This window comes from Crocodylus siamensis, chromosome 8, assembly GCF_052110815.1.
Source record: "Crocodylus siamensis isolate JL-2025a chromosome 8, ASM5211081v1, whole genome shotgun sequence".
Lineage (NCBI taxonomy): Eukaryota > Metazoa > Chordata > Crocodylia > Crocodylidae > Crocodylus > Crocodylus siamensis.
Genome location: NC_143402.1, coordinates 66,704,813 through 66,729,112, shown reverse-complemented (window position 1 = coordinate 66,729,112; position 24,300 = coordinate 66,704,813). Strand labels below are relative to the sequence as shown.

The 24,300-nt window shown below is 47.1% G+C and overlaps 2 protein-coding genes across 6 annotated transcripts in view; both read right to left on the bottom strand.

Annotated features, from left to right (window-relative positions):
* FBF1 (Fas binding factor 1) overlaps positions 1-13,389 on the bottom strand; it is a 33,327-nt gene extending 19,938 nt beyond the window's left edge. For 2 of the 4 annotated variants that reach the window (XM_090059225.1, XM_090059228.1), the window contains exons 1-11: positions 13,046-13,358; positions 12,277-12,395; positions 10,992-11,019; positions 8,172-8,213; positions 7,525-7,615; positions 6,883-6,943; positions 5,848-5,898; positions 5,044-5,182; positions 2,346-2,465; positions 1,541-1,694; positions 536-669 (exon numbers count right to left, since the gene is read on the bottom strand). In XM_090059225.1, coding sequence (XP_089915351.1) covers positions 536-669; positions 1,541-1,694; positions 2,346-2,465; positions 5,044-5,182; positions 5,848-5,898; positions 6,883-6,943; positions 7,525-7,615; positions 8,172-8,213; positions 10,992-11,019; positions 12,277-12,330 — 874 coding nt within the window. In that variant the 5' untranslated portion in view covers positions 12,331-12,395; positions 13,046-13,358. The other 2 variants (XM_090059227.1, XM_090059226.1) reach the window with 2 other exon arrangements.
* A 5,354-nt stretch (positions 13,390-18,743) lies between these two features.
* ACOX1 (acyl-CoA oxidase 1) overlaps positions 18,744-24,300 on the bottom strand; it is a 35,344-nt gene continuing 29,787 nt past the window's right edge. For both annotated transcript variants that reach the window (XM_090059255.1, XM_090059254.1), the window contains exons 13-14: positions 21,831-22,037; positions 18,744-20,158 (exon numbers count right to left, since the gene is read on the bottom strand). In XM_090059255.1, the coding sequence (XP_089915381.1) occupies positions 20,108-20,158; positions 21,831-22,037 (258 nt within the window). In that variant the 3' untranslated portion in view covers positions 18,744-20,107. The remainder of the gene's footprint in view (positions 20,159-21,830; positions 22,038-24,300) is intronic.

Genomic DNA, 24,300 nt, shown 5'->3' with positions numbered 1-24,300 from the left:
AGTAGGCTGCATACACACGCAAGCACACAACACTCACAATCATATTCGTGTGTTCTTTCTCCTGTTTGGAGCCTTGCTAGTATTTCCTCAGGTCTTATCCCCACTAGAAAAGCTTTGAGGTAGGGCTGTAACTGGAACAGCTATGCATGGGCACCAATTGGAGACTATCGGGCCCCTTCCCCCAAACAGGATACCCACCTTAACCACAGTTGGCACAGAATACTACTGGCCATGCCAACACGTGCCCATCTAAAGGCTTAAGTCAAACTCAGGCTGAGCAACAAGGATGGCAAGCCCTCCTAGCACAGTCACGGCTTAGCCTAGGAAAGAAAAAGTGCTTTTACTGGTATACTAATTTTCTGAGTGAAATAAGCTATAATTGCAGAAGGACATTCATAGTGGTATAATTTGAGATGTTGACTTTTACCATTGTAAAAATACTATTATAAATATTATATCACCATTATAAAAATACTACACATACAATTATAGCCCTCATGACACTGCTGTAGTTCCCAGAGTAAATCTTTCTCACCCGGCTGCTTCTGGTATTTCTTATCCAGTTTGAACTGCTTCGGTTCCCCTGTGGCTGGTCGCTCTAGGAGTTTGGCTGAAGTCCCTCGTCCCAACAACTCATCCAGCTTGGAGCGGGCAGGGCGGACCTCTTCTCTGCCAGAGCACAAAGAGTTACACAGTTCTATGGCAGGGGATGCAAAGGGCCAAAACACTATCTTGTGAGTTAGGATGCATCAAGGAGCTAGCGCGACATTGACATTTTCTGCAGAAGCTAAGCTTCTGCTGTTGCTTTATTTTTCTCAAAACCCTAAGGGCCAGACACAATTCCACCTGCAAGGTGTTTAATTGGACATGGGTTCCTATGTGAGAGTCTATTCCACCCTCCTGGAGTCCCTGAGAAGCCAGCAACTTTACATGCTTCTGTAAGGTGCCTTCTGGTCACCAAAGCAGCAAGGTCTAACCCAGCTTCTGCATAAGTGACCACTCAGAGACTTGAGCACGGTGGGAAAGGATTATATTTAGGAGGCTAATAGGTGGAAGAGGATCTTCCCTCAAATTTCTGCCCATATGGTTTAAAAAAAACCCAACCAACTCTCCAGTCAGCCCAGAACAGTAACTGAGAGGAGCAGACAACCTCAAATATCTTGGCCAGGTTACCTTTTTAATCTGTTTTGTAAGGAACCTAGCACAACGTGGCCCTGTACAAAGAATTAGTAATGACAATGACAAATGGGAATACTGCTATTTAATAAATCAATCCTGCTGCTCTGACAGTGAACTGAACTCTAGTATTTTGTCATCTTTTACCCCATTTCTTCCTTTCCCCCTGACTTAGAGACAACTCCAATGAAACATCAAGAGCACTAGCAGGGGTTCATGCCTCTGCACCCACTTAGATGTGAGGTAATATAACAGAGTCTTTCCAGCATTGCACTTCATGACTGGAACCAAGCCTAACTCTCACAGGAGTGTTTCAATGCTTCATTTCTATCTATAGCCTTGTGTACAGAAGGAAGGGCCTTACTCTTCTCCCTTCCTCTCCTGCTTCAGATCTCCCTTTAGACTCTTGCCAAACCCCAGGGCACTCATGAGGTCATCAGCATCATCTTCAAACATCAGCTCTTCCTTCTTCGGCATGGGGGCCGTTGTGTGGCGAGGCATCGAAGAGAGTGATGTCTCTGTTAAACAGAATTAAGAGCTGCTGTAGCAGTGACAGTCATGATTCCAGTATGAGTTTATCTTCCACAGGGCACTAGGCACAGTCTGGTGGGGTCTTCTACACGTTTATGCAGAAATGATTTTTCTGGGGCCAGAAACACAAATCAAAGGGAAGGGACAAAGCAGGAGGTCCATGCTTTTATTTATTTGGATTATCTGTCTTCTGGAGAGCCTGGTGAGACATTTTTAACAGCCTCTCAACTCCCAATCTGTAGACCTCCAGATATCCCAGAAGCCCCAGCTTGCCAGAGCTTTTCACTCTTGAACTGTAGTACTTCCTGGGACTGGCACCCTCCACCAAGGTACACAATTGGCAGCATTTCCTGCTATAGGAATCCTGGATGTTCTCCTCTGACACACAGCTCTACCAGCTAAAACACAAACTTGACCTGTGGCCCTAGGCACAAGGGCTCCTAACTCTGCCAATCCTGAATCACCACAAAGATACCAAATGTGCCCCAACTTGCTAATGTGAAAAAGTACCCATCTGGGGCTAGAATAATGTCAGAATTTGGACCCAGGTCCTAGGAGATGAAAGACCAATTTTGATCCGACCAAGCAACTCAGACCTAATTCAAGGGACAGGGTGTATTTCCAGTATTTCTAATTACCTCTCTCTTTCGCTGACCCAGTGTTTCTTTCAGGGCTAGTTTTGGGGCCTGATGGAGGAAGTTTCTTGGCAGCTTCTTCCTCTTCATCTGACAAAAGCCCTGCCAAAGGATCATCTAAATCTATGAATTATCCCAAACAGAAAGAAGAAGGGAAAAAAAGACAAGAGTCATTTGGAGGAAGAACTCTAGCTTTAAGAAAACAATGCACCAAGAATGGACTGTCTATCATGTTTATTTTGGGGATTGTGTATGAATTAGATTGGGGTGGGCAAAATGCAGCTTGTGGGACAGTTGCGGCCCGCCAAGCCATTCTATCCAGCCAATGGGGCCCCTAAAAATATAGAAAATTAATATTTATCAGGCCCTTGCTGCCTGTCATGCAGCCCCTTGATGGCTTAAAAAAACTCAGTAAGTGGCCCTCTGCCCAAAATAATTGCCTGCCCCTGAATTAGATCTTGCTTCTGCTGGAGTCAACAGCACTATTTGCTGGGAGCAAGTCTGGCCCCCATGTTTATATTATAATGTAGATATATTATTATATACATACACTAGCCAATTGCCCATCAAGAATGATGGGGAAGGGGTGAAGCAGGCAGAGATGGAGCCCTGTGGCCCCCTCATCTGGGCCCTCTCCCCGCTTCCCTCCTGCTGCTTGGGGTCTGGGCCTGCTCGGGGGCTGCAGCATCAGGGGGAGGGCAGAAGCAGGCTCGGGGCCAACACAGGGGTGGGGGAGGAGTGGATTGCCGCTACCATGCTGGGCCAGGCTCACACCTCCTTCCCCTTTCCGCGTTGGACCCAGGCCCACTCCTTTTCTCCCCCCACCAGCACTGCCATGTCTGCCCATGTCCACTTCCCTCACCACTGCCACTGCGGCATGCCTGCCGCTCGCCAGACCCCCCACTGTGTCAGCCTGCATCAGTCCTGCAGGCGGTGATGGAAGTGGGGAGGGGTGGGCTGAGGCTAGCAGTAGTGGCCTCACCCTTCCCATGGCGTCCTGACCTCACCCCTCATCCCCGTACACGGCCACCTGTTGACCTAATCCAAAGACTGCTGAAGCTACTTAAGAGTCTTTCTACCCTTTTCAGCAGGCTTTGTAACAGGGAGCATAGTGTTCTGGTTAGAGTAAAGAACTGGGATGTTGGGAGACCTGGATCCCATTCCCACATCTGTGACCTCTGGCTGCTGTGACTCATTCTTGTTAGGTGTAAAGCAGATATAAACTTTCCCTCCCTCCCTCCTCTGCAGGGATGATGGGAAATTAGAGATTAATGCTTGTAAGGAACTATCCTTCTAAAACATATCCCTGCAAAGATCTGAGAGAAACTATCAATTAAAAAAGGTCTGAGGGAACATAAACCCAAACAGTGCCCACAGAAATTGCACAAAAAGATAGCACCAAGGCAGGCTATTTTTAAACCTGGGTTTTCTAATTATTTACTTATTCCTTTACTTGGTTGCTTTCTAGACTCATCCTCTGCTGTGTAAATAGAAGGGAAGGGACAGAGAAATGAACTAAAAGAGATCCTCACACATACACACATACCACCACTTACTCTCTGGAATGTTTCTTTGGCATTTCCATGACCAGTTGGTACACTCTCTCCTACCTTATGCTCGCTGATATAATTTGGAAGCACTTGGGCAATGTATAACACAGGACTTAATTCAAGTGAATTTGGTGCTGGCAAATGGTGCCTGGAAGCTGAAGTCGGCTCTATAATGACAGTAGGGATAACAGAGGAGTCTTAGCTGCCCTGTGGCTTCGACATCTGACCTGGAGAGCCTCCCTGGAACAAAAGGGAGCTCAGGGCTTCTAGCCTACTTAAAGCTAGACCTCTTTGTCACTATCCTGATGAAAACATTTACGTATGGACATATTAGAAACTGCTGAAGAAGACCAGCAACTCCCATCACATAGGTACCTTCATGGTACTTTGACCTGGCCCAGATTTGAGCTGATGACCTCTCTGATTCCTATTACCCATCCACTCCTCCAGCAACCCTATCACTAAAGGGGATGACTCCCTACATGCTTCCCCTTAAATCAGGGTGTTAAACAGTAAGCATAGAGAGAGCATAGCTGTACCTGTCCACTTGGGGCTACAGCAAGATCTTACTTTCAAAGGAAAACTTCTTATATTGCTGCCGGATGGTCGGGGGAGTGGTAAGAACTTTCTTTTCAATCCTAGTTGCCAGCTCTGCCACAAAAGGGAGGGCATTGACAGAGTCAGAAATGGGGTTTCACATACAGGCAGGCATTAAGCTATATAAATGGATATGCAGACTGGTGAGGCAGTGCCTGTGTGTTAAGAGGAAGACAGCTACAGTCCTCTAAAACAGAGAATTAGGTGAGATCTGGGCATAACTCTTAGCTGGGCAAAATGTCAAGGGGTACTCTTATTGGACCACTTTGTGCTACTGAATACAAAGGGCAGATTCAAGAGAACTGAGTTTCTAGAGGGTGAGGATCCCTACATTCAAGAGCCTTGGTCATGGACTAGCAATGTCCCTAAGTGTGATCCACTGACCATATTGGAGGCCCTGCTTCTAGGTAGCCAAAATCAACTTTCTACATGGGACCATCCATGCCACTGAGGATACTCCATGTTCAAAGCTCCAGTGCACAACAGCTTCAAGCCAAGTCAATCGGAAATCAGTCGAGCTGTACAGAAAGAAAACTCATAGTGTCCCCACTTACCCTTTTCAGTTAGTTTCCCTGCTGGTTTTACTGGGTTTCTTGATGACTCCATCTTCTCAGGACTCTTTGCAGTTGTCCTGCCAGGCCCAGAACCAGGCTTTTTTATGCCTAAGAGATCAGCTTCCATGTTGTCCATATCCTGGAGATAAGCAGAACATTCAGGACCACAAGGAGCTGAGCCAGGGCTCTGGAGCTCAGCCAGTAGAGCACATATGCAGTTTTGCATGGTCATTAACACAGGTCAAGTAAAACCAAGTCTGTGGTGTGTAATACATTTTTTATATGCTGCCCAGGGTGGAGACCTCAAGGTCCTGCTCTCTGCCTGGGGAGGATTTACCCAGAAGGTGGTAAGTGGATCTTCACTTCAGGCCTATTTCCCAGTCTGGCTCTAGTTCTGCTCCTAACCAGAGAAGCAATGGTAGCATGCTTGATACCAACATTACCTCACTGGGGTGGCCCCAGAGAGAGGTAAGCGTCATGCCACAAAAAAGCTTCTTCATGTCAGCTTCAGCAAACATGCTGGTCTCCCCAGTTTTCAGTGACGTCCAGCCACGAGGTTTTTAACTGGACACGGATGGGAAGCAAAGATTGATGCTGCAAGCCTTTCATTTTTGTCACATGTCAGTCCTTAGAACTAAGATGCAACCAAAGATACAACAGTGTTGCCTGTGAAGAAAAGATCTGGGAAGACTGGCTGCCAGTTAAACCACAGTTAGGAGAATCAGAAATACAGACTTGGAGAGAAGTCAGGGGTTAGTTTCACCTCAACAAAGCTCTGAGATTATCAATATTTTACTCAGTTACCTTCAGGGATTCTAGAAGAGCTTGTGGATCTGCATCCGAAACATCAGATCCCTGCATACCAGATAGGGAGAGAGAACAAACATGGGCATTTTCAGAAGCATATGGCACTAGAAGAGATTCCAACAAGCCCAGAAGACAAAGGAATGTTTTATTTTTTGCTTAAATATTTTCACTTGATACAGAAAACTCCATCCTTTTTAGGCACCTATTATTCTACACCTGCTATTTCATAGCTAGCTGTTGTCTAGGCTGAAAATGAACAAATGAATCAGATAACCCATGTCCGGTCCACATTAAAACAAAGTGCCAGGGAGTCTGTCTGATGTGGTAACAGAGAAGATGATGCACCTACAGATGTTAGACCAGCAACACAGAAGCTAAGAATTCCAGTTCTGCTGCTGATTCACTGTGATCCTGGACAATTCACATCAGCACTCAGGACTTTTAAATGTTTGCAACTCATAACTCAGGAATAATAAGATGTGCCTCGCTACTGGGAGCATTATCCTTGTTAACTACTGTTTGTCAAATGCTTTCATGAAGCTTGGGTATTTTTCAATTCTTTGAGAGAATGAAACAGTTACAGGGGAACTCTTGATCTGGGGAAATTTCCTTGATGAACTCTGCCTGTAATTCATGGAAACACCACTATCACTTTTGCTTATTTACTCTCACTATAAAGTGTTTGGAGATTCTTTGTCTGAAGGACATTATATCAGACTAAACTATATTGTCATGCAAGTCACCCTGGTAGCATTCAGCCTCATTTAAGGTTTTTACTTCTCATTTTCTCATCATCAACCTACGTCATTCCTGTTTTAGAACAATTAGAGGGACATGTGAAAAAGCTCTTCAGTCTGTGAGATTTCTACAGTCAGATTCATCTCTGGTGTGCTGCTGTTGCCTCCAATGGAATTATACCATGCATGACTCTAGCTCTGTGTGTTTGCTACGTGGCCTGTCCTCCAACCTTCTGCCTTACATACACTAGAAATCTAGAGACCATGAGGACTCTCTCTCCTAAAGGACACTCACCTCTGTAGCTGCACCTTCCTCAGCAGCCAGCGTGCTGAAAAAATCATCCTCAAAAAGGGATCTGCAAGGGACAAGCAGGAGGATTAGGCACTTCTCTTCTTGCACGTCACTAATCCTAACACAGGAAGTCAAGATCGAGGTTGCTGCAGAAGTCATCTGTGGTGTGTGAAGCACATCTGACATTTAAAGTAGGACAGGACTGGAAGAGGCCCCTACAATGAAGGATTTATTCAGACAAGCTAGTATTTGGATGGCTGCTTTTTCTATGTATTGTTCTAGTGTTTCCTGCCTAACCCATTACAGGAGTCTTATTACATCAACAGACAAGGGGTTAATCAAGATCACAGCATGGCTCATCATTTGTAACTAAACAATATTCAGAATGAGATTTCCGAAAGTGTGAAGGCAGAGAGCTGCCCAATGCCTACTGAAATGCACAGGGAAGAGGGCCTAATGCCCTTGTTGATCCTTAAAAAAACATTCTCCCACGGTGATAATTGTAAATTCAGAACCTAAATTACGAGTACTAGGAAGTGAGGCTTGGGAAATGACTGTACATCTTACAGGGTGCAGAGAGACCAGCAGGGAACAAGGCCTCTTTCTTGAATCACCTATTTAATGGCACAATTCAGATGTACTCACTTGTTGCTGGTCCTGGAGCTGGGTCCCCTAGGTCTCCCTCCACTGGTCCCAGAAGGCTGGGAAGGTCTGTTAGATCTAACAGGGATTTCATCTGGAAACAAGACACAGGCAGTTTGGAATGTTTGGCTGAAAGCTTATCCTGGACCAGTGGTTCCCAAATAACTTTGGGGTCACATTCCCTTCTTAAGTTTGTCCTACTGCTGTGTGCATCTGGGATTCTGTGTTACAGAAAATAAAATGCTGATACTTCATGTCAGGACAGCCACACTGTAACCGCTCAATCAGACACTGCAGAGTTGGTCTTCGTTATTTCTTTTGTTCCTTTTCCTGCATGCCTATTGCCCCTTTTCTATTTCTTCCACTAATGCGCTCTCTAGAAGTTTGTCTCATACCCTCTAGAGATTGAACAGGCTGCATGGAAAGTGAGCTGTCCTTCCAGCCCTAAAGGGGATGCCTATAGGCCAGGGCAGAGACAGTATGGCAGGGAAAATTTGGCTGTAGGAGTAATCAACAGTATAGCTGCTCTCTGGATAAGATGAGAGCTTTGTTTTGTTTAGAGAGCCAGCATCCTTCACTAGTTCCCCGAACACATGGAAAGACTACAGTATAAACAGTTTCCTTCTCAATGTCAAGGAAGATGCGTTTACCATCGTCTCCAAGAAGGTCACCAAGCATATCATTGATGGAACCTAGAGAAAACAGAGCAAGGCCACTGCATCAAAAAAACTGGTGACACAAGAGCTAGAAAAGTTGTTTTCTGTATATTGAGATGGCTTGGATGTTTAAAACCTCCAGACCCAGGGACAAAAATTTGAGTGTAAGCATCAAATTTGAGTGTAAGTTCCCATGGCCACCCAAACAATAACTTCCACTGATGTCACTGGGAGCAAGATTTTCTCCAACCATGACCACCAAGGCGGTTTTCCTAGTTTCTAGGGATAACTGCTTTTCTTGTATGGGATATTAGGCCTGTGAAAGTGGCTAGTATTTGCTTCGAATCTGGATGAATTGGAGGACAGTAATTTGATCTGGTGATTCAAACCACTGTCCCAATTCAATTTGGCCAAATCTTCTTCAGAGAACTGGCTGCTGCCAAATCTTCGAATCAGCCAGGCTCATCCTCTGCCCCTCTCCCAGCCTGGCAATGGCTACCCCAGCTCCCAGCACTTGTTAAAAAAAAACCCTGACCCAGCAGATGCTGCTCGGCGGGGGGCAATCCCCACTGCCCCGCACTGTGTGGGGGACTCTGCATGAGCCCTCTGCCCCGCTGCTCGCTCCCTCAGCCCCCACATAGGTGCCCCACCCAGGCCAGCTCTGGCCTTTTAAGAAAAAAACAAATAAACCGAAAACCCCCCTGGACTCACCGCTCCTGCTGGTGGGCGGGCAGGGCAATCCCCACTGGCCCCCCACACTGCCCTGTGCCACGTGGGGGGTTCTGCACAAGCCCCTGAAGCCCCGAGGGCACTGCAGTAGTGGTGAGTCCTGGGGCTTCTCTTGGTTTGTTTGGTTTTTTTTCTTAAAAGGCCGTAGCTGGCCCGGGCGGGGCACCCGTGGGGGGGGGAGGAGCTGGGGGAGCAAGCAGGGGCTGGGGGCTGGCAGGGGTCCCCCTATGGTCCCCTCCCCTGCCCCTAGTACTTACCAGCTCAGTGTCAGCTGCAGCTCTGTGCTGCAGCCACCAAGGACTGCCTGAATCATCAAAGCTCTCTGAATCTTTTCCGAAGATTCAGAGAGCTTTGAATCGATTCAGGCCTTTAAATTGGTCCCCTGCTTCAATTCAGACTCGGAGATTCAGCCACTGAATTGGGCCGAATCTCCTCCAAATCAAATCACTATCCAAAGCTTTGCACAGCCCTATGGGATACTACTCACAGAGGTAATGTATAGTTGACCTCCCATTTTCTTCTCCAGTGGGAACATCTTGGCTTTACACCCACTTCATAGAAGTGGGAGACTACCTCCCTAGCTTGCTCCTGCAGCCATGCAGCTGAGGGCAAGTGGAACTCAGGGGCAGCCAAACCCCAAGCCTCTGGGCTTAGGCCTGCAAGTAAGATGCCTGCCAAATGATTTGAAAGCATCTGAAGGCCCAGGTGAGAGAGGAGGATATTTACCAGTAGTAGGGCCACATATGGTTCTTGAATGACTCATGGATTTGGAATTGATTTGGCTTGGAACATTAAAAATGTTACTTAAAAAAAAAAAAAAAAAAGAAGAACATTTGGGCTGAGTGGGGCTCTATGGAGAGTCCTGCCCTCACTCTGCCAAACGGGGAATTCCTTCTTTATTGCATCTCCAAGATCCTCCCATCAATCAGTTGCTGGTCACATACTGAGATTAAACAAATCTAATGAAACTCTAAACCCAGGGCATATTGAAAAATCCCAAGGGCTCGTTTTAAATCCCCATCTACCTACCTACCCAGGCCAACAGCAATTCTGTGGTGGGGGGCCAGCATGTAATGGCCTCTGCCACCTAAGAAGGTTGATGTGGGAGATAGTAAGGTGAAGTTGACAAAGACATGCTCTCCTCTGGATCAGCATAATTCCCCAGGGCCCTTTTTATATGTTACATTTATGCAGCAATTAATGTGCTAATCATGGCATAAAAATGGCAAAGGTACTACATATGCACCCATTTTAAGGTGCCATAAAATGACAAACCTGCCCTAAAAATGTGCTACATACAATGTAACACATTTTTAGGGCTGGCTTATATGGCATCTTGAATTGAATGTGTAGCAGGTTGGGGCAGGGGCTGACTCTCAGCTGACTATGTCAGCTTCAGCCAGGGACCACACTGGGGTCTCAAACCAGTCCCAATGCAGCCTGGGACCTGTGGGTGACCAGCTTTCAATCTGCCGGTGAAGAAAAACCTGGGATAATGATGTAGAAAGAGTGCAACTGGAAGCTGATCCCTATCCCAAAATCATGCCTCCTCCCATGTATGTGTGGCATAATATAATTGTTGGGATTGGGGATCCCAGGGCAACTTTAAATTAGTATGTGCCACGAGCATAAGAGAAGGCAAATCCATCTGATTTCAGAGGTAGCTTAGAGGTTTCCAAACAGCAAGCCATGAAGGGTTGGTTGCCGGGTCGTCGCACGAGCTTTAACCACTGCTAGCCAGCTAGTGATGTGTATGTATGATTTTTAGCTATTGTCTCCCCACCATGTAAAAAATAGATTTAAATATGTAAATTAGATTGTTTCTATACCCTCGCCAGTATTCTTTGAGTGAGTTTGCTGGTCCGCAGTATAAAAAAGGCTGGGAACTACTGGAGTAGCTGACATTAAATGCTGATTTAGCAATGACTCAACTCAAGTAAGCTGAAACAGCTTTGAAACAAGGAAGTGAATCACTAGCCAGGATTCCCCACCTTGGACTTCTATGGTTGCCAGGAGCACCCCCAGTTTTGACCCACCTATTCTCAAGCAGACTAAGAATAGTGAGGTGCAGACGAGGGCTCATACCTTTTAAGCCTTTCTTCGGTTTTGTAGCCTAAGGAAGAAAATAAATTTTGACTTGTTACAAAAATAAAAAGCACTGAAAGCAAGACACATCCAACAGGACTTTTCCTGCAAGAGGTTGATAGGATTATAGGGCTGGAAGGGGTCTCAAGAAGCCATTTAGTTCAGCCCCATGCTCAAGGCAGGATCATCCCTAACTAAACTAACCCAGCCAAGGGTCCGTGCAACTTGCTTTTGAAAATTTCTAGGGATGGAGAGTCCACAGCTTCTCTAGGCAGCCAGTTCTAATGCTTGACCACTTTCACAGTCAGAAAGTTCTTCCTAATCTCCAACCTAAATTTCTCCTGCTGCAGCTTGACACTGTGCTCCTAGTCCTGTCCCCTACAGCCACAGAGAACAGCTTATTCCCATCCTTTTTATAATCATCCTTCAGTTTTTGAAGACTGCTATCAACTTTGCCACCCCTCTGCCCCCCATCTTCTCTTTTTCAAGCTAAATAATCCTGGCTCTTCCTTATAAGTCACATTACCTACATCTATAATCACTCAGTTTTGTTGTGCTCCACTGAACTCTTTCCAATTTGTCCACATCTTTCTCCAAGTGTGGGGCCCAAACCTGGACACAGTACTCCAGGGGAGCTTCACCAGTGCTGATCAGAGCAGCAGAATCACTGCCCTGTTAATTCGCTGTATTGTAGAACCACATGTTGGATAACTCAGTCTAGGCAAGTCAGCCCAGATGCAACATTATTGTTACTGTCATTATTTAGATGCATGTCCCGCAGTATCCAGAAAGCCTCAGTGTGGCTTACAATACCAGACATGACATGTCCACCATGATCCCTGTTGTTTATTGATGAAGTAAAAGCAGATTTTCTTGTACAATCCTGATACAATATGGGAAAGCTTCCCAGGCCAATTGGGATATGATGCATGAAACAATGGAATCTGTCCCGCATACTCCTGAAGATTACCATAAGTAACTGTAGCAAGCACAGTTACTTCTCCGTGCTAGGTAGACAGCCAAGATTTGCAAAAGTCTAGTGGTGCATTCAATCATCGCTGCCTTAAGACAGTGGTTCCCAACCTTTTTTATACCGTGGACTGGCAAACTGTGGACTGGAAGCGACTGTGGACCTGCAAATTGCATACCAACAGCCAGCCCTTCATGGCCACAGCCTAGTGGTTGGGAACCTTTGCCTTAGGGCATCACAACAATGAAATCTGTCTGTTTCTGTTCTAGTTTTCATAACTCTTTTCTACCCATCGCCCCTTCACGTCACACTCACCATCTCACGGCTTGCAGGGGGTCCTTTCGTCTGTGGGCTTCTGCTCAGAGTCATTCAGTCTCCGCCTCCAGATACGTTTTAACAATGTAATCCTGCGACCCCATCCATTCAAGCCCAGTCTAACAAAAGAGAGAGCAAGATTTCCTGCTTCAACCTTCACATTCAGTAGGATTACTGTGCAACGGTTCCCTTCTCTACCCAAGACTTTTCAAGTTTTCCATCTCACCGCTCTCCAAACCAGCAGTTGCCAAAGTGTGGGTCACAACCCCCAGTGGGTGCCAACATTAGTGGATGGGGTCGCAGGGGTGGGCAGCTGGGAACGAGGGGCCACACTGAGGAAACGGGTCCATAAATGGGGGGAAGCGCTAACCTAGTCCAAGGCAAGGGCAGATTGGTTTAAAAAAAAAGAAAAGAAAAGCGCTTAACACTTGCAGCGATTTGGATGGGACGGCCACTGAATGTTTCAGAGACACTGAGACAGTCAAATATACCCATGAAAGGGGGTAAGAAATACCATCCTGGTTTCAGGCAGACAAGGCTCTTTGGGTAAGTCTGATATCTCTTATTAGACCAACTCAAATCGCTGGAAAATTCTTCGTCGCAAGCTTTCGGGTATAAATACCCCTTGTCGGGCTAAGGAAGCTTGGGAATGAATAATAAAGAGGCTGGAAGCCGGCCTGTATGCCAGGAAAGATGAAGATGTAAACTGAGGAGTCGGGGGCTGAGGCACAGATGGGGAGTGAGGGGATGATAAACAGCAGAGAGGTACCTGCGGAGTCAGGTTATAACGCGGCATAAATCCAGTGTCTACATTTAGTTCATGATTTTCTGCATCCAGCAGGCTGAAGGGAAGCTCACCCTGGGTGCAGTGCTGCCGAGGCCGGGACGTGAATAATCCGCGGCTGGTTTTTGTGTCTTAATGACTTGTCAGGCCCGACTGCGGACCCAGGACGAGACAAAGGAAAAGGTCCTGGGAGCGGCGGGGGGCAGGGAGCAAAACCCGGTTTTCTGCAGCCAGAAGCTGCAGCCCCCGCCACTCACCCGGGCGGGAGCAGGCCGGGCCGAGCCCGCGCGGTTGCCACAGCAACTCACCTCGCCTCGAGACCCCCGGAACATGTAGTTCCGTCTCCGAACTACAACTCCCAGCATCCCCTGCGGACCCCAAGACGTAGAGGCAGGGAGCGGGCTGAGGCAAGTGATTGGCAGGCTCGCATCCAATCAGTGCTTCAGGTTATAGGCACACTGCGCATGCCTGGGCGCCTGGGCGGTGAGGGGCCTGGGGGGCTGGTGCTAGCTGATGGGCGCCCTGCAGCTGCCCGGTGCCTGCACTGGCACGCCTCGTGGTGACCGGCGCGGACAGCTTTCCTCTGCCATAGTCACTGCATCCACCGGGGTGTCCCTCCCCCTACTCCAAACAGCTGAGCAAATCGTTCAGCAGCCTGGGCTGGAGTCCCGTGCAGGGGAGAGGCTTGCAGGGAAGCTGGTGGACAAGGGGCCACAGTCCTCCCCCTTCCTGGCTGCAGTGGGCAAAGCATTTCTTCAGACTGGGGTATCAGGGGCTGCCTGTGTGTTACCTACAGTAATCCTAGAACATGTTAAGGACTTGCAGACAGAAAGCATGGTCTTGAAATCGGTGTAGGTTGGTGCCATTTCAAAATCAACACAGCTACAGAGCTGCCAAGACAGTGTTTGAGAGGCAGGTGCTTCCTTTAAAAGACAAGGAGCCAAACTTGTTGCACTGGCACTTGGAGGAGCTGAGCTGGAAAAGCAAGAATTGTTGAGGCCCAGTAGCCCTACACGGGGTGGAGTTCTTTGTTCCTTGTCCATGTCTTTCCTCGCAGACATGTGAAGGAGGTTAGGTTACGCAATCCCCCACCTGCATTCAGCACAGTTGTTCAGGCACCTGAAGCTGGTTCTTGCTTCAGTTTTGGATCAATTTGTAGGGGTCTGGGCTCTTCCTTGGAAAAGGCCTAGCTGCCCTGACCCCACATTGCTAAGCACAGAAAGGCAAAAGAAACAGGAGCCAACATCTAGGCCCTGCAGCTGGAATACTGCATCCAGTTTTGGGCTCCACAATTGAAAAAGGATGTGGAGAAGCTTGAGAGAGTCCAGAGAAGAGCCATGCACATGATCAGAGGTCAGGAAAACAGATGTTACAATGAGAGGCTGAGAGCCATGGGACTCTTCAGCCTGGAAAAGTGCAGGCTCAGGGTGATCTGGTGGCCACCTATAAGTTTATCAGGGTGCTCATCAGGATCTGGGGGGACGCCTGTTCACCAGAGTGCCCCAAGGGATGACAAGATTGAACCTTCACAAACTCCTCCGTGATGGTTTCAGGCTGGACATAAGGAAGAACTTCTTTACTGTCAGAGCCCCAAGGTTTGGAATAGACTGCCGCCGGAGGTGGTTCAAGCACCTACTTTGAACGCCTTCAAGAGACATTGGGATGTCTATCTTGCTGGGATCCTATGACCCCTGCTGACTTCCTGTCCTTGGGCAGGGGCTGGACTTGATGACCTTCTGAGGTCCCTTCCAGCTCTAATATCTATGAATCAGGGAACAGACCACCAGAAGGAAAGGATGGTCAAGAGGAGCATAGCAGGAAGTTGCTCAGGGAGAATAGGCTTCAAACCTAGTTCTGCCCAAAGAAACGAACAGGATAAACCAGGCAATAGCATCTACCTGGGAACACCACAAGATGGACACTTGATAACTTCACATGCTGCATGCATATGCAACAAAGAGGTCCAAGTTCCCACTCTCTAGAACATTATTGGGCTCAAAGCCTGAGTACATGCAGTGGCTGCTAAAATTAATATTATGCTTTTGAAGAGATCAGGAGATAAAAATATCTGCAAGTTCTCCCTCCTCCTGATGAAATCTTGCTCATTACAGATGCTGGTCCTACACACACAGAAAATGAAGGTTGCAGAAGCTGTACAAAATGATGATGAAGTCTTGAGGGATCACAATGCTAAAAAAGAAAAGGTCCCTATGACTGTATTATTTTACATGCTAGGTTTTCTTGAGTGCTGGGCTTCAGCTGGTTCCCATATGTCCTTTCTGTGGTCCCATGACCAGTGCCATAGCAAGGAATTGTGGGGGAGGGGGGGGGAGGATGAGTGGGGCAACAGCCCTGGGTGCCAAAGCAAAGGGGTGCCAACAGGTGCTGCCCAGTTGGGGAGGGGCACAGGACAGAGCCACGAGCAGCTTATTTGAGGGGGAAGGGGGGTGCACAGGGATGGGCAGCTCCTGCTGCTGTGTGCACTCCTGGGCAAGCATGGCAAGGGTGTGTCCCGTAGATCTGTGCATGGGGTGAGGCTGGGCTGCTGCTGCAGGCTTTGCCCTGGAAGCCAAACTTCCTTGCCCCTGTACTGCCCATGACCAAGCGTTAGCATAACAGCTGAAAGGGGTGCTACTTCATCAAGGTGATGGGGCACTCAGAGGCGAGTTTCTGGAGGTTTATGCAGGCTGGCAGACACAGGAGGATGTCAATGTATGTAGCTTAAAAGATGCAGCAAAACAAAGCACAGGCTCAGTACAACCCTGGGATCTTCCTTAGGCCAAAGGCAGCTCATCCATAATAGGCTCCTGTGTAGCAGTTGATCTCTACTATATATGGAAGAGGCAGGTTACTTAGTAACAGAGCAAACTCATCCACACAAAGAGGTGCTGCAGAGAAGTACAGCACTAGAAGTACAAGGATGACGAGGAATGCACACATTAAGGCCCCAGGTATATATGAACTGTAGAAAACCTGGGTACAGGATAATCACAGAACAAGGTAAGACTAGGACCACCTTTAGAACCAAGACAGCAGCAGTGCCTATGCTTTTGATTTATTGAATGGAGTTCAGGCTGAACCTGTGTTGGCTGGAGCAGCTCCAAGAGCTCATAGCACATTCATTCATTTTCAGAACAACTATAGTCCACAACAAGCACACATGGGTAGTTATGAGGTTTTCAGCCCTGTACATTTCATAACACCAGATGCTTGTAGTGCCGCTTCACTTGTACACCAGCCTTGCAGACGGTATTGAAAACTGCTGTAGATGTGTAACAAAGGACCACATGGAATTGTGACCCTAAGAACAGGAGGGGAAAATCTCTAGTAAGAAACAAGCTATAAATACTGAGCTAGTCAACACATTTCACAAAAAGCTGCTTGCCATTACTATGAATCAGTTACTTGCAACCTGTCAGGGATAAAATTTCCTATACAGTCCATTTTAAAAAAGCCAAGAAATATGGACTTTGTCATTTTTAACTGTTTTTGGCTACCTCTGCATCAAAGGGATTAAATAGCTGGTATAGTTTTCTCTTGTTTTTTGAGCAAGTGATTTACAGGAAAGGTTAGCAAAAGCTGATTTTTCAAAAGTGCTTTCCCAAAAGAGTTTGCAGCTGGTAGTATTGTATTGTTAATGCTGTGTTATCTTGCATTGACAGTGATTTTGGGGAGAGTATTGCATTTGAAAGCAGTTGCTTGAAAACTGAGAGATTTAAAAAGTAAATTATTATGAAAAAAGCCTGGCTGAATAATAAATCTATCCCATTTCTGATGCTGCTGGTTGATATATCAGCTCTGTACTTGTCCCTACAAAAAGCCCACTCCCTTCTGTGCTTTAGGACAAGGGTTGATGCATTTCTGTCAAGCAGGCAGGAGCAACCCAGACATCATCTGGGACTGCAGGATCCCCTTCTGAAGAGCCAGCTGCCAGACTGCTTCCAGGGTAAGCTCAGATGCTGCACAGAGGATGCATGGCATGGCACAGCTCCATGACAATGATCCCCTGTGCTAGGCTGGACCTCCTTGTGAGACTGATTCTCCAAAGGCCTGTGGGTCTGATCCAAGGAAAATAAAAGCACAAGTGAGAAAAATGTGAAAAGACTTGCACCTATCTAAAAATGAATTTCTGTAATTAAGTCTATCAGTAGAAATCTACTAGTGCTGCTCTACCAATCATTAAACCCTTTTCTTTGCTGCTTCACCAAATGTCTCTTGTCAACAAAAGTGTGCTCTATTAAACTAAGGAGACGACAAGGCCACACCTGTTCTACTGGACAGCATTGAAGGCAAATTCAATCTGGAAGTATCATTAGTAGGGTTGCACCGATAGAGATTTTTTGGGCTGATACTGATGGCCAATATGGCTCGTTAAAAATTGGCCAATACCAATCCGATTGCCGATATGCAGCCAGGCAGCTTGGAGAGCAGCGTCCAGCTGGTAAGTCTTATGGGGAAGGGCAGACTGAGGCCCCCTCTGTGGGGGAGGGAGTAGGGCTGGTGCTGCACAGCTGGGGTGGGGCACGGGACAGAGCCACAAGTGGCTTGTACTGGGTGTATGGGGGGACAACTCCTGCCACTACACACCCCAGGAGGGCATGGGCGCCTGTTCCCATTTGCACAGGGTGAGGGTGGACTGCCACTGCGGGCTGGGGCCAGGGCAGTGCCAGGCTCTTTCTGGTGGGGGGCTGGGTCAAGCTGTGCTCAGGTTGGGCAGTGACAGTGCTAGGAGGGGGGCTATGGGAGAGGGCTGCAGCCACCCCAAAATTTGCCGTAGCCCCCCAACCCCCCTCCCAGTGCCACCACTGCCCACTCCAAGTGCAGCCTGGCCCAGCCCAGCCCCCTCTCCCCACCCACTGTAAAGAGCCTGGTGCTACCCTAGCCCACAGCAGGAGCCCTCCTTTGCCCTGCACACAGATCCGGGGGGGCACATGCAACCCATGCCCTCCCAGGTTGTGTGCAGCAGCAGGAGACCCTCCCTCACACCCCTCAGACAAACCACTCATGGCTCTGTCCCATGCCCCACACCTGCTGTGCAGCACCTGCCTCTGCCCCTGCCTCCCTCCCTCCCTCACTGAGGCAGCCTCTGTCTGCCTCCCACATGCCCCTTCCCTCCCCACTCTCCCCTTCCCCCACAATAGGCTTAGCAACCATACCCAGCTGCTCTCCACTGCTGGGCTGTGCTTCTGGGCTGCCTGCATGCTGCGTTGCAGCTATGTGCATTCACAGGGCATTTATTGGCCACATTATCAGCCACATCCACCAAAAAAAGCAGACTGCCGATACCATCAATGTTCCTTAGATCGGTGCCGATCTGACATGAGACTGCTGTACTGGTGCACCTCTAATCATTGGATTTTTTTTTAAACTAAGCATTTTGTTTAGCTTTAATGCCCAGAGCTGTCCTCTTGTTGGAGTGCTACAAATCCTACCAACAGAAATGTTGCCTGAGTGCACCTTTAACATGTTCTAAAACGATCACCTGAACTAGATTCTCAGCTCCATCTCTGAACCACAGGACTCCGGCTTACCTTAAGGGGAGTTCCTGAACCTCAAAGCTGCTCTTTATCAATTGGGGGTGGGGAGAGGGGGAGTTTCTGTAGCTGGACAAAGTCAATAGAAAACAAAAGCTAAGCAAGCTCTTTTTGTCTTTAGTTACACAGACTCAGAGAGGAACACAAAATTCTGTTAAAAGCTAAATCTTTAATCTGTTAATACAGAAAGCAATTGTGCAAGTTTCACTTCAGTATAAAATGGACAATTTTTAAACAGATCAAAAGTACATGGGGCAGGGTGGGGGAAGGAAGCAGAACTGCAGGCACTCCACTTAAGAGAGGTTTTTGTTTGCATGCAACACCACTGTGGATACAGGATACTACAGATAAAGCTGAATGGGGCAACAAGACCCAATTCTTGTTCACAAATATTGGCTTTGTCATAGGTCATCTTTGCAATTTCCGCCAGCAAGTGGTGACTTTTCACCACAAATTATTACATTAGTGTTTGTAAAATGCTTTGCAGCTAAGTGCTATGAAAATGCTAGAGATTAAAACAATGGCGGAACACCCAATAAATTGCTCCCAGCTCAAATCTGCCCATATATATAATATTTTTTCCCCCAGAAAAGTATCACTGTTTTCTCTTTTTTTTGATTAGCCATCAGCTGGAAACCTCAAAGACTGGAGGTGCCAAGGGGATATGTGACAGGGGTGTTGGAAAGGCAGGGGGAGGAAGTAAACAATGGAATTTCCTAGAGAAAGCTCCCTAGATAGGTTTGATTGAGGCAGTGCTCCATAAGGGGGTAATTCAGAGATGCTGCAAGAGGCCAGAACTGATGCAGAGAAGGAAGGCTGGGAACTCCTGCCAGACAGAGAACGTAGTGCTCAGGCAAACATGAGTCATGATGTGAGGATTGAAGTGTAAGGTGTCACAGAGCTACAATAAAAGCCCAAGAACTCTCTTAACCAACGAAGCCTGGTTCTGGACCAGGTCTCCTTGCAAAGAGCAAGAAGCCAGAGAATTTATACATCAGTTTTGTGTTTATGTATGAGGGCACCAGGGCGAGAGAGGCTGGCGCTAAACTGAAAAAGAGAATAAAAATGGTGCTTTTTCTTAACAGCAACAACAAAAAATACAAGACATAATTGCTTCTCAGCTGCTATTGCCTAAACACAGTTAACTACTTAGTAGTAAAATCCTGCTACCTTTCCCTGATGACAGCAACTCCAGCACTTAGCAGCTTCACACATGCAAGCCTTGTACGCCCCTAATGCTTTCCCAAATGTTTAAAAGGTTCATTTCTCACCATGACTATAATTGCACTTTAAAACAAAGCAAACAAACCAATGTCCAGTTCCTAAGCAAATCTTCCCACTGACTCTCTTCAGCTGATTTAAACAAAAAACAACAAAACCAGAATGGATGGTTACAATTATTTTCTGTCTTATTAGAATTGGAAAGATTCAATTCAGGTGCCTGAAAAGAAGGGCAATGACATCCAATTTCTAGACCTGGAGAGTCTGTGCATTTTCAAACACGGGGCTGGTTTCACAGCTTGGCTTGCATCGGCTTCAAGTGTTTGTGGAAAGACTCATGAACCTGTAGGAAAAAAGGGAGATCAGATAAAAAAAAAAAAAACCCCAGTTCTTATTTGTAATAAACATACACAATGTATCTATACATGTACTGAAGCACTGAAAATGTGGCCACTTCTTGGGTAAAGGAGTAACAACTGAACTTGTACTATGGCACCATTCACAATACAGGGAGGAGGGGGAAATCTGTCCAGAACAGGAGTGTCACCCCATGCTACTCACAAGAAGGACCACCACACATTTAATTTCTATAAAGAACAAATAAATTCCAAAGATTTAAGAAGGATCTCATTTGAGAGACAGTAGCTCCCAGATAATCTTAGATGCACAAAGGACTGAGCCGACTCCAACCTGCAGGGTCATAGAAAAAGTACGGCTGGAAGGAACCTTGGAAGGTCATCTAGTTCAGCCTCCCGCTCAAGGCAGGATCATTCTTGACTAAATCATCCCAGCTAAGTAGCTGTTCAACCTGCTCTTGAAAATAGGGAGATGGATCTTCCCAATTTCCAACCTAAATTTCCTCTTCTGCACATGGGGCCATTGCTGTTAGTTCTGTCCCCTATAGCTACAGAAAAAAGTCCATCTTTATCCTTTCTATAAATCGCCTTTCAGGTATTTGAAGACTGTTACCAATACCCCTCCCACCACCCCCAGACTAAAAAGCCCTAGCTCTTTCAGCCTTCCCTCGTAAGTCGTGCTTCCTAGGCCTCTAATTATTTTTATTGTTTGCTCTGGGCTGGACTCTTTCCAATATGTCCACATCCTTTATGAAATGTGGAACCAAAACTGGACATGGTAGTCCAGGTGAAGCCTCACCAGGGCTGAACAGAGCAAAGGAATCACTTCCCTTGATTTGCAAATGACACTAGTTAAATACAATCCAGTATCCTGTTGGCTTTTTTTGCAACAAGAGCATACCATTGGCTCATTTTCACTGTAACCTCCAGGTTTTTCTCTGAAGTACTGCAGCCTAGTCAGTTATTCCCCGGTCTGTATTTATGTATGCACTTGTTCTTGTTGAATTTAATTTGGTTGACTGCAGACCATTTTTCCCTGCCTATCCAGTTCATTCTGGATGACAGTCCTACCTTCCGCGGTGTCCAGAACTGCACCCAACTTGGTGTCATCTGCAAATTTGCAAAGTGAACTCTTTCCATATTCTTTCTTAGTTTCTGGCCAAGAATGACTGCTTCCCAAGATAAAGAAACTGTCTAGGCAGGGGTTGGCAACCTATGGCCCAGGGCTGGATCTGGCCTGTGGAACCTTGCTTGAGCGCTACAGAGAAGCAGCGGCAGGGAGAAGCCGCTGCCGCCGCAACAGCAGCAGTGGCAGCAGCCAAGTCCTACAACAGGTTCCCTTCAAACCCAACATGGTATATTCTGGCCTGCCACCAGGACACGTTGTTCATGCTGATCTACAGCTCATCACCCAACTGTCTTGCTTTCCTTCTATGGTAGCTCCAAACAGAAGTCAGAAATGCAGCATCTGACAGTCTCATACACCTAAGAAGCAACAATGTTGATTTATTTCCTCAAATTCATACTGTGACCTATAGCCACTTTTTCCCTGCAGAGTCCTCCAGCAGGATTTTCATGAATACCATTGATTTGACCCAAATATTTGGTTCACAACAAGAAAAATAGCAGTTAGAAGGGACTAAAATAAGGGTTCCTTACCTCAGTTTTGTTTAGGGGGGATTTCTTTGCCCACTCAAACATGTTTTCATAGATGTTGCCATCGTAGCGTCCAAGCACAGATCCAAGATGGGAATCATGAAAGTCAAAGGAATCGACTAGTGCTACAGCATTGGGGCGGATTACAGCCAGGAGATCTTTCACATGCTGGTATACCTGAGTAACCTGTGCATCTGTCAAAATGCCCGCCTTGAACAAAAGCCAAGAAACCAAATCAAAATAGGTTCTTATCACAGCCATATAACCTCTCCTCCCAGGACTGTATGTGAAAGACTGGCCTGCAGGCCCGCTGTCATGCAAGGGAAAACTAGTTCATCACACAATATTAAATATTAACAAAATGCCAAGTAACCAGGCTGATAAGAACAGACATATAGAGGTCTGTTTTGCACAACAAAAAACACAGGACAGCAGAGCAGGACAGGACAACCTGGGTCAATGAAGCCAGTCCCCTGCAGGAAACCATGTAGCTATTAGTTCCAAATGTTTCAAAAGAACATCTGCTTCAGCTGCTCCTCACACCATAAACCCCCAATGTCCCAAAAATTCTTTGGTAATCTTGGTATGTTAGTAGAAAAACCAAAGGCCTCAAAAAAGGCATAATAACAAAGGTAGCTTCCATGTAAGAGAAGGACCGTTTCCCTGCCAGGCTGTTAGTAAGGGAGCCTGGTTCTTTAAAGTACCTGTTTTAACCCTCAAAGCAAGGTATTCTTTGCACGTGCCTTGTATTACGTTCAATTCTTCCAGTTTTCATAATTATTTTTGGCAAATAGAGCAGGGAAGAATCAGAGAAAATGTAAGAAGACTTGTAGGTATAAATATTATATTTTCTTGCATATCGTACACCCCCAAATAAGGTGTATACCTGGTTTTTGGGAAGGCAGAATACGTTATGGCCCCATAGATCAGGGACATAGCCTACATGACCTAATCGGTGACCTAGTGATCGATGGGAAGCTGGGTTACAGTGACTACGAGCTGATCGCCTTCACCGTCCGCCGTAAAGCTGGCAAGTCCGTCAGCAACATGGAAGTCCTTGACTTCAGGAAAGCCAACTTTGACAAGCTCAGGAGGCTTATCAGTGAGGCCCTAACGGACCATGACCCCAGGGGGAGGGGAGGTTTAGGGAGAGTGGTTGCTCAAGGGAGCGATCCTCAATGCACAAGCTAATTCTATTCCATCTCGGAGGACAGGCATCAAGAGGGCACAACAGAATCCCGTCCCCGCCCCCCCGGCTCTCCAGGGATCTACCAGACTTCCTGAGGCTAAAAAGAAAGGCCTACAAAGGATGGGATTCACCTCCAAGGAGGAATATTCTGCACTGGTCTGGCCCTGCAGGGAGCAAACCAGGAAAGCCAAGGCTGCAACTGAATTCCAACTAGCTTTGAGTATCAAGGACAATAAAAAGTCCTTTTTCAGATATGTGGGGAGCCGGAGGAAAAGCAAGGACAACACTGGACCCCTGCTAAACCAGATGGGACAACTGATGCCTAGGAAAGAGCCACCCTATTAAATGGGTAATTGCATCCATCTTTCATCAGTCCCATGCCCACTACGGGACAGGGAGGTCTGGGTGAGGGAGATCCCCTGCCCTCCCCATCAATGCTGACCTCATGAAGGAGCACCTTGAGAGGCTGCATACCTTCGAGTCAGCTGGCCCTGACAATCTACACCCCAGGGTACTCAAGGAGCTGGTGAGCGTCATAGCCCAGCCCCTGGCACGGATCTTTGAGAACTCCTGGCGCTCTGGTGTAGTGACCGAGGACTGGAAGAAGGCCAATGTCATGCCTATCTTCAAGAAAGGCAGGAAAGTGGATCCAGCTAACTATAGGCCCATCAGCCTGACCTCTATCCTGGGGAAGGTCTTAGAAAAGAGGCCATCCTTAATGGACTAGCCAACACCAACGTCCTTAGGGATAGCCAGCACGGGTTTGTTGTGGGTAGGTCTTGCTTGACCACTCTCATTTCCTTTTACAACCAGGTGACCTATCACCTGGACAAGGGAGAGGAGATTGATGTCATATATCTTCACTTCAAAAAAGCCTTTGATCTGGTATCCCATGATCACCTCTTGGCAAAACTGGCCAATTGTGGCCTTGGGTCCACCACGATCCGCTGGCTGGGAAATTGGCTCCATGGTCGGACCCAGAGGGTGGTTACTGACGGAAGTCAATCGTCATGGTGCCCTGTGACCAGTGGGGTCCTCAAGGCTCTGTCTTTGGACCTATTCTGTTCAACCTCTTCATCAATGATGTGCACATTGGAGTCAGAAGCGGACTGGCCAAGTTCACTGATGACACCAAACTCTGGGGCAAAGCATCCACACCTGAAGACAGGAGGGCAATCCAGGCTGACCTGGACAGGCTCAGCAAATAGGCAGATGAGAACCTGATGGTCTTTAAACACCAAAAAATACAAGATTCATCACCATGGGAGGAAAAACCTGCAGCAT